The 18,050-nt window shown below is 41.7% G+C and overlaps 1 protein-coding gene across 4 annotated transcripts in view; it reads left to right on the top strand.

Annotated features, from left to right (window-relative positions):
* EPN2 (epsin 2) overlaps window positions 1–18,050 on the top strand; it is a 54,541-nt gene that overhangs the window by 17,161 nt on the left and 19,330 nt on the right. For all 4 annotated transcript variants that reach the window (XM_048321099.1, XM_048321098.1, XM_048321100.1 and 1 more), the window contains exon 2: window positions 14,788–15,561. In XM_048321099.1, the coding sequence (XP_048177056.1) occupies window positions 14,967–15,561 (595 nt within the window). In that variant the 5' untranslated portion in view covers window positions 14,788–14,966. The remainder of the gene's footprint in view (window positions 1–14,787; window positions 15,562–18,050) is intronic.

Here is an 18,050-nt window from a genome sequence, read left to right on the forward strand (position 1 = left end):
CTGAAGACTCCCTTGTTTGCTTTTCAGTGTTGCAGGAGTTATGGCCAATTTTGGGGGCTGAATTTTTAGAACTGCCTTCTTAAAATACATGGTGGAGTCTGGGGGTCGTGGCTGAAATTCTGCAGCCAGACACTGATTTAATCTCTCTCCAGTATAACCTCATAGAGACTTCCCTGCTCTTCTGGAGATGTCACTTACATAATGTGATGGCTTCTAAAATCCACCTGGGAGTTTTCATTATTTAAAAGCAGAAACCCAGGCAGAGCAAGCTCTCTACTTCTGTTTGTTGGGTTTGAGTTTTGCCACCAATAAATGCTACAACACACGTCGTAGCCCGGCTAGGGAAAAATACCAGCACGGGTGACAAGGTACTAATGATGTCTGGGATGTTCTTTTACATTTTTTTCTTTATTCTCCCAAATCATATTAATCTCTAGACTTAACATCAATTTAGTAGTTTCTGAACCTTTGCAAGGGCAATGGTCTTTTCAGAGCTTTGCTAGAACAAAGACATTTTAAGAATCTTAATAGAGAATCGTTTAATCTTATTACAACTGCTCCTGTTTAAATCACTTCCTTGTACTTAAATAACAATCTGTCACCAGCTATTTCTTGATTGTAGTTTTTGTCAGTTGCAATTTATCCCCTCCCTGATTTGGTTTTACTTTTTTCCCCCCCCCTCCGATTGTGCAACCCTTGGGTTGGCAAAGTTCCTTCTTTCTCACACAGTTCTTCTGAGTCCACTGGGAGTAATCGCATGAGTAAATTGCTCACTGGTGGGAGGGTTGTGCGGTTCACAAGTAAAACCTTTGTGGGACAAACCCCACTAAAACAACTGATACAGACAGTTCTGATATTCCTCAGGGAGAGACAAAGCAAAGTATTTTTAAAGGTAACTTCCTCCCCTGAGATGGCAGCACAAAAGAATCCTGCAGACATCTTTTCCTGTAGGTAGGAATTCCGTTCCCAGGAGGTTCCTCGTGTGTTGCTGACTGGGTGAACAGACCCCAAACATCACCTTAGTTTTGTCATTCTGATTTTTATTTATTTATTTCTTTTTAGTGATGAGGATTTCTTCAACCAAATCTGTTGACCCAATTGCTGCTGAAGCTGCTTTTCTACTGACTTTCAGCTCTGTTTGAACAGGGATGAGGCTTGTGACAACCGCAGTAAGGCAGAGATGTTTGCTCTAACCTATGAAATCAGCCAGAATTGAAGATAATTAATTAATCCTTATCCTGCAGTTCTGTTTAGAGCTGTTTTAACATGCCTGTTCTCTGGTGGATGGTCAAGCACAGTGTGCTCTGCCACATGGTGTATGTAAAGGAAAGCACTTCAGTTGTTACTTGAAAACAGAACTTGAATACTTTTAATTATTCACTTAACTAATTAATCAGGGAAATACCCTCCCATTTTGTGACATGGCTGGAATGTGACTGGTAATGTCTGCTTAGAGATTCCTGATTAAGCATTACCCTCAATATTCAGATCCAGGGAAGGTTTGGTGCATCTTTAAAATGCCCCTGCCCATGTATTTAATTATTTGATAAAAACCTCTTTCTCTAATGACCATTTGAAAGCATAAACTCGCCTCTGTTGTGTTATCTAATGAAATATTTGCCGTCTGAGCCCATCCTGCCTTATTGCAGGGGTTTGATTGCTTCTTGCAGTGTTCTGCTGCTTGCAGTGATTTTTTTTTTTTAAGGATGGAATGCTTATTACCTATGAGAAGTGTTACTATATTTTGCTGCTGTTGTTGAGCAGAGTTCATGAAGTTAAACTTTGTCTACCAATTTAGAAGAGTTTCTCAGAAAGTCAAGATAATGCCTCTGTTGGAATGTTTTTAGATAAACAGCATAGGTGACGCCGGCTTCTTCCCTTAGGAGTATGCAAATGCAGATCGGAAATCAATGTTTAATACTGTAATTTTTTGAGAATCTACCATTTATGTATATTTTTAAGGCAGAAATTTCTACCTGCTGCTCAGAAGAACAGCATGACTGTCCTTGCACTGGATTATGATTGTGCAGCCCATGTTTTTTCATACTTTTTCACCAAAGCAGCTGCTGCTTTCTGGAGATTTTATTGGTACATGGGTGACTCCTCTGAAAGATATTTATGTTTATATGTTTACTGGTTCTCTTGGGAAGCTTTAATAAGGAAGTTAAAATACAGGAATGTTTATAATTGGTTTGACTTGGCTTTCAGAATTCTTGTAGAGAAGCTGAGGTATAAAAGCTTGAGTCCAGCAAAATCACTTTTAAACTGGTTTATTGCGGAGGAGCACTGAGGTAAATCATCAAAGGATTTTTAGTCTGCAAAACTGCTTAAGTGTTGTGTTTAAAATTTACAAATCGCTGACCCCTTTGTGAGACACTGAGACAGACTGACATGTCTGGCTCTTTTTTACGTTTGACTACCTAGTGAATAATCTCTTTTTGCCTGGCCTGCTGCTTTAAACACACTGAGTGCTGCAATTGCCATTTTGTTGTCTGTCTGCCAACCAATAGTGTCTGTGTATATTTAATTTCATAATAATACGACCATAGGATGCCTCCAAGAGTATTTACATCAGCTTTAAAAGTCAGGATAAAAGTATGGCTGGAGATTTGGAATTTTGGGGAGTGCTCTGCGTGGTGGGAGCTCTGCTGAAATGTTGAGGAGTGGAGAACAGTAGGTTGTCTTCATTATTCTGTTTTTCATTTGCTTTATGAGGGGGGTTCTGTTCTGTGGGAGATGGTCTGGATCAAACAAAGTGTGAGCACATCCTTCCCTCTGGAGGTGTGAGGGACCTGTTGATCTGGGGCTGATTGGGATGCGTGGTTTTTAGTGCTGTTGGCTTTCCAGGTGTGAGTGCAGGAAACACGCTCCAACATCCTGAATGCAGGAACACTTTTGTTATGTATGCTCTGTGCAAAATTGTGTCTGGATGCCTTGGCTTACAGCCAGGGTTTTAATCTCTTCTTTTTTGTGTCAGCTTGGATAGTGTATATAATACTATAGTGCCTTTTCCTGTCCCTGGAAATGCTGATTTTTAGTTTTATTTTAAGAAGGGTTTTCTTTTTCTTACTCAGAAGAAAAATAAAGTTTAAAGGAGGAGGAAAGTCTGTGCTGTATTTTTTTTTCTTTTTTGTTTCTTGTTCTAATTTATAGAAAGGCCTGAAATTTGCTGTCAAAGCTTTGTCTCTTGTCTCACAAATTCAAAATTTAGAAATGGGGCAGGGCAAGGTGGGGAGGGGTCTCACAAGGAGTGAGAGAAGGGGAGAATGAAAAACACACTGAGTGCCCGTCAAACGTATGAAATGGATGTGCCTTTAGATGCCACAAGGCTCATTCTTCCATCCAGCTTGACTGGTCTTTTGTCAAAACTCCTGGTTTAACAATTTAAATAAAATATGGTGAATTTGGCATTTTCTCCTTCATGGGAAAGCAGAGTAAAAGAGAATTAAGCCCCGCCTGCCGCTTCCATGCTAAACAGATGCAAATCAGAGCCCCCTCTCGCCAGTTGCATCTTCTCTCCTTATGGGTTTCATTGTTTTGATGAAAGCTGCTCTGGCGCCAACTCCCAGCCCAGAGGGCAGGTGAGAGGAATTAAAAAAATCCCAGATTCCAGCTCGGTGATTAACATATCTTTTGGAGCTTGTAATGTCATCGTTGCACACAAAACAAAGTCGCAGCAGCTTCACAGAGCAGAGGTTTGTCAGAAAGGCAAACATCAAAGTGGCAAGAAAAGAGGAGTTTATTTAAAATATAGCAGAAAGACTTAGAACATTCATGCTAACCTATGAGAGCTATTAAAAATTTAAAAAAAGCCTTTGAAGCCAAGCATTAAAGATTTAATAGTATTAATTGAATTAAGCCGTGGGAGTAGAGGATATGTAGACACATGTGTGAGTGTATGTGCTCTGAGACATCATCTGTGTTAAGGCAGCAAGCGTACTGAGAGTTGAAGTAACTTTGCTTGCTTTAGAAGGGCTACCTTAACAAAACCCTCTTTATTCTTGGGGTTAATTAGAGATACCATTACAACTGAGAGTGTAAACACAAGGAAGGGACTTAGAGAGATGGAAAACTGCAGAGCCCACCAGCCTTGACATCCCTGGGCAAAGCTGGCAAAGTAGTTTCCAATCTACATTTAAGGATAATTTTGTTTATATCATTAAGGCCTATTTTTTTTTTCAAGAATAAATTCCTTTTCCTTTGTTATGAGAACAGTAATTTAATACTGTTGTACTCCAGCCACAGGTAAAGTCTGTCTTTTTTTTTTTTTTTTTTTTTTTTTAGCTAAACTTCCATGTTACTTGATAATTATTCTTTTAAGACTGGCTGATTTTGGTAGCTTTTAGCTTTTCTTATGTATAGAACTTTCACTGTTAGGAAAACTTGCTGGAGGAAGAAGTTTGTCCCTCCATAGCTCTGTAAATAGACACCAAAATAAAATCACAGTCCAGTGTGTGGCAATAACGATCGCAGTAACCTGGTGTTGAGGGGTTTTTGTTATTTTTTTTCTTTGCAAATTAAAAACTCAATTTAAGGCTTAAAGTATTTGCCACATAGATTAAAAAGCAGGGAAAACCCAAATCCTTGTGTCATTTATAGAAAGAAAGAGCACTGAAAGCTCCTTGCGAGCCTGCAGGTGGCTTGGCAAAGGAGGGAGATGTCCAGGAGGAGCAACTCCAGGCAGGATTTGATGGCTGTGGGAATACTGGTGTGGAGAGGCACGGCCAACCCCATCAAGAGGGATAACAGAGCTGGGGGGGATCTCAATACATTTATTTTTCCTTCTTCAGGGAGGTGGTTGCTGGCAGTGTGAGGAGGGTTGTGTGAGCCCTTCCTGCTGCAGATGTAGTTACTAAATGATTCAGCACGATGCTGTGCCCACGGATTGGAGCAATATTGATGAATTCATTACTGCTCTCTGATGGATGTTAATGGGCTAGAATTTCTTCTGTGCATTTGGACTAGGTGGAAAGCTCTTGAAAAAATGAGAAAATGGAGTGGGTGAGTTTTTAAGCCACTTTTGTGTTCTGCTTCTAAATCTGACGAGAGAATGTTTTTAATGACTTGCATGAAACCACTAGTCAAAACAATAATCACCAGGCAGAGACAGCAGGCAGCTCTGGGAGGGACAGGGAGGAGCAGTGCTACACCAGGGATTTATTGCTTTTTGTTTAATATATCCCAAGCCATAATCAGCTGCTTTGAAAACAGAGGTAGGTATTGCCTTCTCCATGTGGATTCCTTAGGAGATATCTGGAGTCCCAAGGACAGGAGCAGAGTTGCTGCTTGCAGGGTATCAAAGCTAAGGGGGTAGAACATGTTCTCTGCAAGAGCTGACTGGAAGAAAATGACCTTTTAATGATGAAACAGGCACAGATGCTTTTGAGTAACAAGTCTTTGTCATCCTCTTTGAAACGAACAAGCTGCCTCCCACTCAAATAATTTTCCGTCTAAGTATCCAGAATAGATAAAAGAGTAGGTAGAATTTTACTGCTGGAGGATGGATTCAGAAAACTTGAGGAATTGTTCTGCTGACAGCTGAAAATTTCTGTATATCTGCATAGGAGAATGTGGGATTCACTGGCGTCTTCAAACCAGATTTTTTTTTTTCCCCTAATTCCACAAAAATCAACAAAATAATAATAAAATAATAACAAACCTAAGCATTGGCGAGCAAGGATGACTCTTCTTTGTGCCTGAATGAAGGAATTGGAAAGTTACAAGCAGCAAAATGAGGCAAAATCCTTATGTCAAATGTGCTGATTTTTAAAAAAAATCTTATAGTGATTCACTTCCATCAAAGCTGAACTTAAAAATATAGCTCAGAATCAGGAACTGGGGCAGCACAGAAGTTGACCAAAGTGACTTATTTATATATTATTCAATATTCCTGAGTTCTATTTCCTGGTAACCAGAATCCAGTGTAAATCCAGGCTGCTGGTGGCACAGCTGGGACCTCTCCTCTGGAATTGCTCCTGTCAGGGTGGTGGTGCTGGACATGTTAGACAGGTCTGATAGGAAGAGGGAGAAGAGGTGGGTTGATTTGGGAAAGATTTTGGAAACTGTGGTGTGTACAGTATGAAAAGATAGGAGATATGGAGGAGTCAGAGGGAAAACTGCACATTTGGTGTTGCAGGACAGAGCTAAAATCGGTGTGGGAAAAGGGCAGGGCTGAGATTTTATGAAGTTTGGTAATTTTGAGAGTGAAGGACCAAATTTCCTCCTTTTCTGTGGCTGTCTTCAACATGGAATTGCTGTTACTAGGCGGGAAAAGGAGATTTCCCAGAACCCCTGTTTGCAGTCCTTACACAGTCACCTGCTGAAGCAAGTCCCAAATCTAAACCACCATCATCAACTTCACCACCAGTTTGAGCTTCCCAGGTGCAGCTTTGCCTGGTGAGCTGTAACTGGAGACTGCTGTTGAAATGACTGGTGCTCCCCTTATTTGGGGTGTTCTTTCAAGTAATTAGAGTGACCTTGGGATTAATTGGTTGGGTGACGTGATCGGTGAGCAGCCCCAGCTCTGCCTGTCCCGCTGGCCTGCCCCGATGTGTTGGATCAGGTCACAGGAGCCGTTCCACCTGGAGATCTGGTATGAGGCAGAGTGGAGCAGGCAGGAGCTGGGCTCTGCCTTCTGAGAATCCATCATCAGTTCTTCTCTGAGCCCGACTGCTGGGCAGCAAATCCTGCTCTGGAACCCTGGGCTTTGGCCAGAACATTCCTCCGGCGAGGGGCAGGGAGGTTTTTGGGATGCGTTTCCTGCTTTGCAATCTTACAGCAACTTAGTCACAGAATCCCAGAATGGGTTGGGTTGGAAGGGACCCTACAGCTCATCCTATTCCACCTGCTGCCATGGGCAGGGACACCTTCCACTATCCCAGGTAGCTCCAAGACCCATCCAGCCTGGCCTTGGACACTTCCAGGGATGGGGCAGCCACAGCTTTTCCAGGCAACCTGTGCCAGGGTCTGACAGGGAAGGATTTTCTCCTAAAGCCCAGTCTCATGAGCACACAGCTCACGTACCTGAATTTCTGAGGGTTGGTTAAAGCAATCTGATGTTGCTACCAGCTCTGATAGTTGAATTAAGACATTGTGTTGACATTGCAAGATGATTGTGCAAATCTGGTGGCTGTGAGGGAAGGCCCTTGAAATGTTATGCCGTGAATGGACATCGATGAATGTAAGCAGGATATTAAATCAATCTCTGTTTTCTCTGCAGGCTTGTAATTTGTTTTTTAGAAAAAATAGTGTTTGGATGTATGGGCAGGTATTTCTTGGCATCCTGTACTTTTCCTTAGAAATGCATGTAATAAAATAACAGTAGTAATCCTTTAGCTTCTGCCAGTAGAAACATGGAGAGTTAAACTGTTTTTCCCCCCTAATCTTTGTCATAGTGAGCATTAGCCTCTGGCCTACTGAGTGTATTAATGTGGTTTCATGTCTGTGGTGTGTAGGAGGATGGGAGAAACTGCACTTGGTGACATCTGCTTCATATTAATAAAAGTGCAAAATGAATTTAGTTAATGAAATCATCGGGTAATTTTAAGTAGCAGATATCTTCCCAAAACACGTTCCCAAAATATGGAGTCTGATATGTGAGCACACATCTAGATGAATATGAATTTTAAAAATTGCAGTTCTTCAGGTAAACACTGGGGCTTAAAGAAGGGAGTTGACATTTTGTAGTCTTGTATTTTTTGCAGTTCTTCCTGTGTTCAGGTTGATCTGTGAGGGCCTGAGCAGGTGCCTGTCACCCCATAACAGCCTAAGTGACAAGGCTGGACTTATCTAATTAGTAAAAAATTCTAGGACCCATTATCTGGCAAGCATATTGGATATCCTCTTCCCTTCCAGAAGGAAAATATGAAAGAAGTGTCTCCTACTTTCCTTACTTCAGCCGAAAACACTGTTTGAGTATACCTGGTAAGCCGAATTTATTTCAGATTGTTACCTTTGAGTCAAAGCACACATTGGGTGATTATTTTTCCTACTCAATTTGTGAGAAAACAGACGAAATGCTTTCGTTGAAGCAGGTAATCCCCAGAGAACAAATTCCTTTGGGGAGTTTGGGGAGGTATTTTCATTGCCCTGGTGGATTAATTTGCATTTGGAATTTCTGGTTCAGTGAGTAATGGCCTGACCTCACACTGGTCTGTAATTCTGCAATATTCTGATATTCACTGCACACCTGGTACTTGCTGTATGAAGAATCAGCTGAGTGCACTGTGCGTGACACTTGACCTGGCCGTAGAAGGAGGAATGTGTTATTTTTAAAGAGCTGTTGTCAAAGCTCGTAATCCTAAAATTAGATCCCGATGCAGGTCAGATTTGGATTGTTAGCAGTGATCTGCAGGTCTGGCAGAGCTGTCCCCTCTCCCAGCCCTTCAGAGCACATTTGCAGCCATTCTGTCAATAATTCCAGCTGCAAATGGAGCTGGGGGTGACAAAGCCCCAGCACTGGTGGCTTGGCAGGTCTCAAAAGAACATGGCCAGGTGGTGCTGCCGTGTGAGGCAGGTTAGAGATCTGCTCCTCACCCCCCTTCCTGTGCACTCTGAGAAATGAGTTCCCCATGGAGCTCAAATCCTGTCAATTTAAGGAGACAAGGAGTAAGAAAAGGTGGTATGGAGAAAACTGAACCAGATTTGTGTCCAGAAATCTCTTTTATTGCTAGAAGTCCGCCCAAGCTGGAGTTACTTTCCCTCAGTGAGGCTGAGACAGGACTGTAAAACCAGTGCAGAATTGAACCTTGGCAGGCTTGAATATGCATAAATTTGAAGGAGAATTATCTTCCAGCATTAACTCTTTAAATAAAGAAATAATTTGGCCACCTGCTGTCTGTGAAAGCTGACCTTGTTCTCTCATTTGTAAAAGGGAGTGGAAAGCTTCCAAAACTTTGGATTTTGAACCATTTCCTCTCCTCAGAAATTACATTGAAGAAGACAAGCATTTAAGCTGTGAAAAATGGAAATGAAACCTTTCCTCTGGAGTTAACCCTGTTCTCCAAACCCTTTGCCAATCTGTATTTGTAACTCGTTTCCTAAATAATTTTGAAGGTTGAGGAAGGGCATTGATGGGAATTTCAAGCTCTTCATTTTGCTGTTTTATTCCCATGAATTGCTGTTTTCTCTGCTGTACAATAACGAAAGAGAGCTAATAAGTGTTCTGCTTGTTGGCTTTTATGTGTAGTGCCAAGTGTCTTCTCTTCTCTTAGTCCTCTCCTCCAAGTGGCCACGATGCACAGTTGCCCCTTTTCCTGTTTGGTTTTGGGAACAGCGTTTGGATTGCAGACGAATATTGTATCTTAGGCAGGGTAATGATACCCTCTGGTCAGCCAGTTGTTCCCTGAGACTAATTTATGAAAAGAGAAGAAAAATCAGAAAGAGAATTGGTTACGTTTGAAAATCTGCCTAGCAGTGTGGATTTAGTGTAAGAAAAATGCTTTTTTCCTGCATTATATTCCTGGTTTTTATATAAAGGTTTGTGCACAGGTTTTTGTTTTTGTTGGTTTTTTTTTTTTTTTTTTTTTAGCCGTTTGTGGAAAATGAGACTTTCTAAAATACAGGGGGCTTGGATTTATACATGTAATGAGCTATCCCAAGAAAACCAGGATGGGAATGTAGTGTCAGGTAATGGGAATCCTTTTTGCCATGAATCGGAGCTGACTGCTTGCTGGGATTGGTGTTGTGTCTGCAAGTGTGGTGTTGGTGTCTGTCTGTCTGGGGGACTTCTTCCTCAGTCAGCACCTGGCAGCACCTTCTCTGAGCCTGATCCTTTGCAGATTGGCAAGAATTCCCTGATTTATCCTGGAATACAGGTCCCTGAGGATCACCTGCCTCTGTCATTGCAGCCCAAGAGCAAGGAGAGCAGATCTCTGGGTGGGTGTGTGTACTCCCACCTGGGAGGTGAGGCAGTAAGGCAGGGATATTTTTATATAGATTGGTATCTGTAGATTCAGATCACAGATGACTGAATTAATAATTATTTTCCAAACCTCACTTTTCATGCATGTGACTTACAGTAAATGTCTATTCTAAGGATATATGTTGTCTGTAATACTGTTAATTAAAATTTTATGCAAATGTCTGGTGAACTCATGTTTAATGTTAATTTTCACACTTGCTGTTAAAGGCTTTTCGTATATTTCCGGTGCATGCTTAGCTGGGCTATGTAGATCTTTACCTTCAGGCTGATATGAAGGGCATTTTATCAGCGCAGACAAATCCTGGTTGGCATTTTACATTCCAGAGGTGTGAATGGATTCTGCTGAAAGTCTGTCTATAGGTGGATTTGTGTGGCTGTTTGCTGTGAACTGAGTTTATGAAGGATTTTGTGGCTTGGCCTTGGTTCTGTGTTAGTCTCAGCAAGTTAAAGATGTTTCCTCATGTAGATTTCATTCACTGAGCTTAATCTCTTGTGAGAGAGATGAGAAGTTCAGTCAAGAATTCCTTCTGTCTGCATGTTGTGTGTAAAAAAGCACCATGAGAATTCGTTATTTGTGTAATGAAACTGTTGGAATAAGGAAAAGGGGATGGGGTGTTTCCTTCCAGGTTACCCCTGGTAACACAGGTACGCTTCACCTCCTTGTCTGCAGAGCTGTTTGCTTTTCTATTTGAAGATGTCAAGATACTTAAAAATCAGAGAAAATGCCTCGTAGGGACCAAGAAAGAAAATGAGGAAGACTCCCCAAGACTAAACTGTTTAACTTCACAGAAATCTGCTCAAGCCTTTTTCCTGCTAACCAGAAACAGCAGCTTTAATCAACTGGTCTCACTTTCTGCTTTCTTTGCAACTCTGCTGTTAAAAATGCAAACTCACATTTTTGCTGAAGTTGCAAGTGCATTGTGCTTCCTTGTGGCTTGTTGTGAGAAGTTAATTCACTGAGGTCTCTGGAAAAAAAAATACCTAAACTTTCTGTGTAAGAATTTAATCATGTGTTAGAAACGGTTCCTTACTTTTATGCAGTCGGGGTATTTGGCTTTTTGATCTCTATAATGGTAAAAGAGGTTGTTGTGGTGCTTCAAGACTTGGAGCAATCCAGGAAAAGGCTTCCATTGTGTGGTGAGGGAGCAGAATGTGTAAAGCAGGTACCAAAGGCTTGCAGGGCTCTTGGTGAGGGCCAGTCCCAGTGCCAAGGCAGGACCTTGAATACTGGTACAGCTGTGTTGCTGAGGGGAGCAACAGCTCCAACAGCTTTGCTCTCCTGTCATCCTTAGTGCTTTTAATAGAGTAAAATGAAGTTTAGAGTAAGTTGTCTGTAATGAGTTTTGAGTAAAGATGAAAACATATCCATCAAGAAAAGGAAAAAACAGACATTAATGTTTCTCTCATTAAAGGCCTTGGTTTTCAGGACTTGAAGATCTGAAAGTGAAGAATCACTCAGCGATGATGGATTGATGGGTTTTGAGTCTATTACAGAACAACAAGTGAAATATTTAATTTCCTGAAGGAGTGTAAATTGCTGGTTTCTCTTAATCCAGTGTGTTCTCTCCTGTGTTTGCTCTGTGGTTGTTTTTCTGAAGCTCTACTCCAGACTTAGAAAAGGGTCCAGTTTGGAGTTCTTCCTTTGTTTTCTTCAAATGCAGGTGCCTGCTCTCCTAGTGGATGTAATTGGGAGGGAATGAAGGCTCTTTGCTATCAGGTTTTTTGGACCTTGACAGCTTTGTGTTGCATTTAATCAGCTCCAAAAGTGAGCCAGGGTTGGGTTGTTCTTACTTGTCTTGCAATCTGCTGTGCAGCAAAGCTTAGGAGACTTAAAAGTTGAGTATTTTTCCTGTGCTGTTGTGTAAAACTGGCTGGATTTAGTGCAAGAGAGAGTAAAGGGAAGCAGTCTCGTGTCGTGAGGGTGGTTAATTCTTCAGGGATTTACATGTGAGGTATTAAACCAATTTTTTCAAAAGTTTGTGAAGTTGTAAGTAATAAAACTTGTCTTTGATTGGAGAGATAAACACAGGTGAAGGCACTTGCTCCTGTAGTGTACATGTAGAAATATTTTGGGAAGGCCTCTCATCCTTGGCCTTGAAAGAAATAAAACTCTCATCAGGCAAGAATGTTTTTCATAGATTTGCAGTGGGTTAAAAGACAGGAAACGGGGTTAGGAGTAAATGTTGGTTCTCACAGGGAAGGGCTCTTCCCAGCCAAGTGTCCTGCCAGAGATCAGTGCTCTTGCAAATACTTCCTTTTGCACATTGTCCCTAAATAACAAGGCCAAATTGAAGCAAATTAGTCAAATTTGAAATTAATCTTGAATTGAAAGGAATGATGAAAAATTGAGACCTGCTGAGGGACAAAGTGGCAGGTGAAATGCACAGAGAGAAGAAATGCGCAGTAGAAGTACAACTCCCAAGAGTCACATGGAATTTTAGGAAGTATTTGATAAATGGGGAGTGCTAAGCAGTGAATGACCATGTTGTGATACAAACTTTTGTTGCTGCCAAATCTGAAATGCAGAGTGCTGGGAACTGTGTGTATCTCAAGAAATGGGAGTGTAATCTGTGCGTGGAAAGACCACAGGGATGATGGAGGTACAGAGAAGCTTCTAAGTAGCCTGCATTTCAGGAAGACCTCAGCTCAGAAGGAGTTGGCCAATTCCTGTAAAACCATGAGGGGCATAAACAAGCTCAAGGTGATGTGTTCCTTCTTAGAAAACTGCAGGAGTTGTTAGTTCAGTGTGGTCACCATGCCACTGGTTGTACCTGCTGAGGGTGACTCAGGTGGCTTTTGGAGGGGTTGGGAGAGGCCCAGTGTGCCCATTGCTGTCTCCAAGGTGTCCAATTTGCTGATAACACAAGGCAAGGGAATATAAATGTTTCTTTCTCATGCTCTTTGCACGAGGATTTGTGTCTAAGGATGTCAGGCTTGGTGGACTTTTTATCCAGCTGGTGTAGAAGGTTTTGTCGTTCTCCTGGGTTTGGTTTTTCATGTTATTCACTGCTTTTCTGGTTGAAAAAGCTCAGTTTTTATGGGGGGATAGGCTGCTTCTGCTCTGGGATCCATATAGTCACCAGGATTGTGTCCATGATTCCCCTGGCACTTGGATCCTCTGCTGCCTCCTGCTTTGCCAGCTGAAGGAGCTCCTGCCTGCAGCCTGCTCCCAGTTCAATGTGAACTTCCAGATCCCCTGGATAAATAGTTTCAGCTTGGCTGGGAAACCTGCCTTAACCCCTTCTTGGCAAAAAGAAGTGGTTTAGGCTAAATAAGATGTACATTGTGCTTCTTCTATTTAATTTTTATCGTTGCCTCACCTTTTGCAAGTCACGCATTAGAGAGTGATCACAGGGGCAGGTGAGCCAACAGATCTGGGCAATGTAAACTTCCAGAGGGAAGGAGCAGTCATGGAACGTTTATGTAGGATCAACATTTTCAACTTCTGGGTTTGTAACACCCAGAACTTAAATGTCCCAGATGTCCCTTTTTATTCCTGTTGCTGTGAGCCATCTGCCACCAGATGGACACTGTCCTACAGCTGGTTCTAAATATTGGGGAGAACACCAGGGGATGCAGTTTACCTGAAGTTTAGTGATGATTGCATTCAAAGTTAATCTTCCATCATGTCATAAGAGGTTTTTATTCTGCCAAAAATCAACTTTAGTGGAAGAAGAGAAAGTAAAACAACTCCTTAGGTGTGTTCTGTGGTAATTTAACCTGCCCAGAAAGGTTTCCAAGGAAGGGAGTCTGTCTTTATGCTAAAAAAAGTCATTAAAAACCTGTGTTGGCACTGAATTCCGCTTTCATTCCAAATGGCACTGTAGTAATTTGAAGAATGATAACAATGTCAGGCTTGAAATCTGTGCTTTCCTTGTCTCCAGTGTCTCTGTAAGGGATGGGGTTGGTTCTTGGGAGTGTTTGGAGGAACATTATTAAAAGACATCTGGAATGGGCATCCCTGTGAATGTGGCCAGTTCAGTTCCAGAGTCCCTGCTCAGTGTTTGTGCAACTGGTGGCTCTCAGGGCTGTTCTGTGTTAATGTAATGGCAAATCTGCCAGTTTGCTCAAGTAATTTATTCCAAAGCTTAATAGGCCTCTGTTTACTTGAAACAGTGACCTTAACTAAAGAACTGACACAGCTTTCCAGCTCCCCAGCTTGTCCTTGGCTTTTCTTGCCAATCATTTTGGCTTTACAATTCCATTCTCATATAATTAAAAATTCTTCTGTGCTGTGTGAAAGACGCACAGAGCAGAAACTGTGGATCTAATGAGTGTTGTCAAATGTACAAAGTAAATGCATTTGGGGGAAAAAAAAAAATTCCTTCTAATCTGCTTATCATGAAAGGTCACCTTGAGTTAGAGTGTGTAGGGCCACAGGATCTCGATCCTGAGACTGAGAGTGCTTTAAACTTACCCAGGGTTTCAGAAATTGCTTGGTTGGTTTTTAGGAAGTTTGCTTGTTCTCTCTGGATGCAGATTCCTAGTGTTAGAGGGATGCAAGTGGCTGCTGAACATGGAATTTCTCATGTGGTTTCATCTGAGCTCTGTAATTTCTGTAATTAAAAATTCTAGATAGGTTTTACTTTGGTCCCCAGATTGGACTTCATTTCTGGTTTGCTTTTAAAATTTTGCCTTTGTATCGGCATGATTGTCGTCTTGCTTTTGTTTTGCTCAGCACTTCAGGTTTTTAATCTTAAATGTTTAATGCGACTCGTGAGAAGAACAAGTTGTTTTCAAAATCAGAAGAAATTCAAGGAGGAAAAAATTCATCTAGGAAAATTTCTCCCAAATGTGTGTGGCTTGCTGGCTGTGCAGGAATGATCAGACCCAACTAACCTGCTTCGTTTTCTTTCCTCACTCAGGTCATGATTTTCATTTTCTCGTGTGATCCTCTTGAGGAGAGGAAATGATTGTAGTGGAACGTGTTACAGATAAGCCACTGATACGGAGCCTTCGCAGTTCAGAAACGTTCCTAGAAGAGCAAATTTAGCCCTTTGTTGTTTGTGTTCTGGAATCTGTCTTGGTAAAAAGGGAAATAAAAATGACGACTTCGTCTATCAGACGGCAGATGAAGAACATTGTGAACAATTACTCAGAGGCCGAAATAAAAGTTCGAGAAGCGACCTCGAATGACCCCTGGGGTCCTTCCAGTTCGTTAATGACTGAAATAGCAGATCTGACCTACAATGTTGTGGCCTTTTCTGAAATTATGAGCATGATCTGGAAACGACTGAATGACCATGGCAAGAACTGGCGACACGTGTACAAGGCCCTCACTCTCTTAGATTACCTGATTAAAACTGGGTCCGAGAGGGTGGCCCAGCAGTGTAAAGAGAATATTTTTGCTATCCAGACATTGAAAGATTTTCAGTACATTGATCGAGATGGGAAAGACCAGGGCATCAACGTGAGGGAGAAATCCAAGCAGCTGGTGTCCCTTCTGAAGGATGACGAGCGCCTCAAGACAGAGAGGGCCCAAGCCCTGAAGACCAAAGAACGCATGGCTCAGGTGGCCACTGGGGTGGGCAGCAACCAGATCACCTTTGGCCGAGGCTCCAGTCAGCCCAACCTATCCACCAGCTACTCGGAGCAGGAGTATGGAAAGTCTGGAGGATCCCCGGCATCCTACCATGGCTGTAAGTACAGGCAAACACATCCCAAAGGCTTATTCCTTTTCTTTCGAGAGTTGCTGTTGGAGGTGGGAGCGAATGGTGCCTTTGGGAGAGTGGAAATGCTGCCTGCGAGGGGCTGGGATTTGGGATCTCTGTGGATCTGCTCCATGGTATTGATGTCTCTTCAGATGCCTGGTTAAATATTTGCTTTGGAGAGGGTGTGTGTGGTGACGGAAATCGATTTAAAAAGCCCTTGTTTACTGTCAGTTCCCAAAGGTAGCATTGCCAGGCCGCTCTTGTGAACGTGTTCCAGTGTTTGATGTGATGGGGAGGGTGTGAAGGGGTTTTTCTGTTTGTTTCTGGTTTTACAAGGAGTCCTTGAAAATGTGTTCTTTTTGTTCAGTATGGAATCATAGGATGATTTGGGTTGGGAGGGAATTTAAAGCTCATCTCATTCCACCCCCCTGCCATGGGCAGGGACACCTTCCACTATCCCAGGTTGCTCCAAGTCCCATCCAACCTGGCCTTGAATTAAGAATAAAGAAGAAATACAGAATATTTCCTGGATCATTTTGCTACTTTATGCTGCTCCTCTTGTACTTTGGCAACAATGCTGCTGTTTAATTTCCTTTATTGCTTACTCAGCAGTCCTTGGAGGAGGAATGCTTTGAATCTGTATTTAAATATTCTCAGTATTTGGTGTGTGAGTGTCTGTACTAAATACTGTACTTCATTCTTAAAAAATTAGTACAGTGATGTGGGAAGAACAAATTCTTTCCACCACTGCTTGGGGGGACTCCTGTCATGTTAGGAAGAGGCCTGATTTGGCACTAAATCCTCCTTAATGTAAGTAATGATCGGATGAAAGCTGCTTTGGCTGGAATGTCAGTGGTTGTGGTCTAATTCTGAAGGAAAATCATTTCTTTAAATGAATGTTTAGAGTGTGTGGAGGGCTGTAACTGAGCCAGGGTGGAGAAACCATTGAGCACCAGTTTTAGGAATCCGAAGTTTGTCATGTCCTGGGTCCCAAAGTGCTTCTGAAATCATAAATCCATGAGTGGGGTCAGCCCTGCTGACATTTGCAGGAGGAGATAGCAAGAAAATCAAACCAGGATGGAGAACATCTCTCTCTGTTTAAAGCTATGGAGGAGCAGGAAAAAAATACTTGATTTCCAAAAGGAAATACTTTTAGGATACAGAGTACAAAAAATGTGAGTGAAGGTTTCCAGGTATGAGAATTTTTGATCTTGTCTTTTAATTAGCTGTAGGATAAGAAACATCTTAATTTTTCTGTAATAATCATATTTCTATCTATTTGTATTTTCTATATTTATGTAGTTTTTCTATAATAACCATGCATGAGCACTGTGAATTTTTAAAGAAAAGCTTGTATATCGCTACCTCAGTAATAACAACATTTTTTCTTTTCAAATCTGTAGATTGTTGTTAACTACAACAAAATTTCTTAATTTAGAGGTAGCTTGAAATATTGCTTTTAACTTGGGCTGATGGGCTGAAATAAGTGACTGAGGTATGCTGAGCACACCTTGCGTTTCACAGGGCTATTGCTCCACCAGTCCCAGCTTTAATTAATGCCTGGAACTATTGTCTGGCATCTTAAATGCTACCAGAGGCTCCAAACCATTCCTCACAGCAGGACTGAGCAATGCAGGGCGTGTCCCCGAATTGTTCCTCAGACGCTTTAGGAATTTTGATGGGAGAAGCAGCAAGTTTGGCTGTGCTCTCAGTATTCCGAAGTGTGGATTTACTGGCTGCTCCCACTTCCCTGTGTGTCTCCTGTGGCAGGATTGCTTTGGAGATAATGATTCCTTAAGCTTTTTTTTTTCCTCACCCTGTAAGAAGCTTTAGAAATCTCAGGGTTTTTTTCCCCCCTCTCAGTTCTTCCTCTGTTACAACTCTCCTGGACTTTTTTCACTGTGGATCAGCAAAAATCCAGGTGGCTGTCAGTTTATATATTTTGAGGTTTTAATATGTTTCTTGTCTGTTTTAATTGAGTAGAGCACAGCAAACCAGCACCTTCCGAAACAGCTGTGCTAAGTCCTTCTGATATTGGGAAACTGTGAAGAGCTTTATCCAGGAAACGAGGAAGGAGTTTCATTAAAATCCAGACATTTAATCTGTTACATAAATGTAGGGTTATTCTTGTGCCTGCTAAATTTGATGGAAAAGATGCTTTTCATTATTTAAAGTGAAAGAGATTGTATCCATTGTGTGTTCTTTTTTTTTTTTTTAATTATACCCTTCTTTTGTGCTGAAAATACGGATTCAGAAAAAAAAAAATCTGTAAAAGGAATGAAGTTCTGCTTCACTCCTGGGAAATACTCCCCTTAGAACATCCCTAAGATGCTGTTGCTGCTCTGTGTATTCTGGCAGAATTCTCTTTCATGCCTCTGAGCCTTTGAAGAAGAGATCAGAGACATTTAGATTTACCATCTACAGCATGAGATTTGCCTCTTCTAAGTGTCCATCCACCCTCTTTGCTAAATGTTTAG

The sequence above is a fragment of the Corvus hawaiiensis genome, chromosome 16, assembly GCF_020740725.1.
Source record: "Corvus hawaiiensis isolate bCorHaw1 chromosome 16, bCorHaw1.pri.cur, whole genome shotgun sequence".
In the NCBI taxonomy this organism is placed as follows: Eukaryota; Metazoa; Chordata; class Aves; order Passeriformes; family Corvidae; genus Corvus; species Corvus hawaiiensis.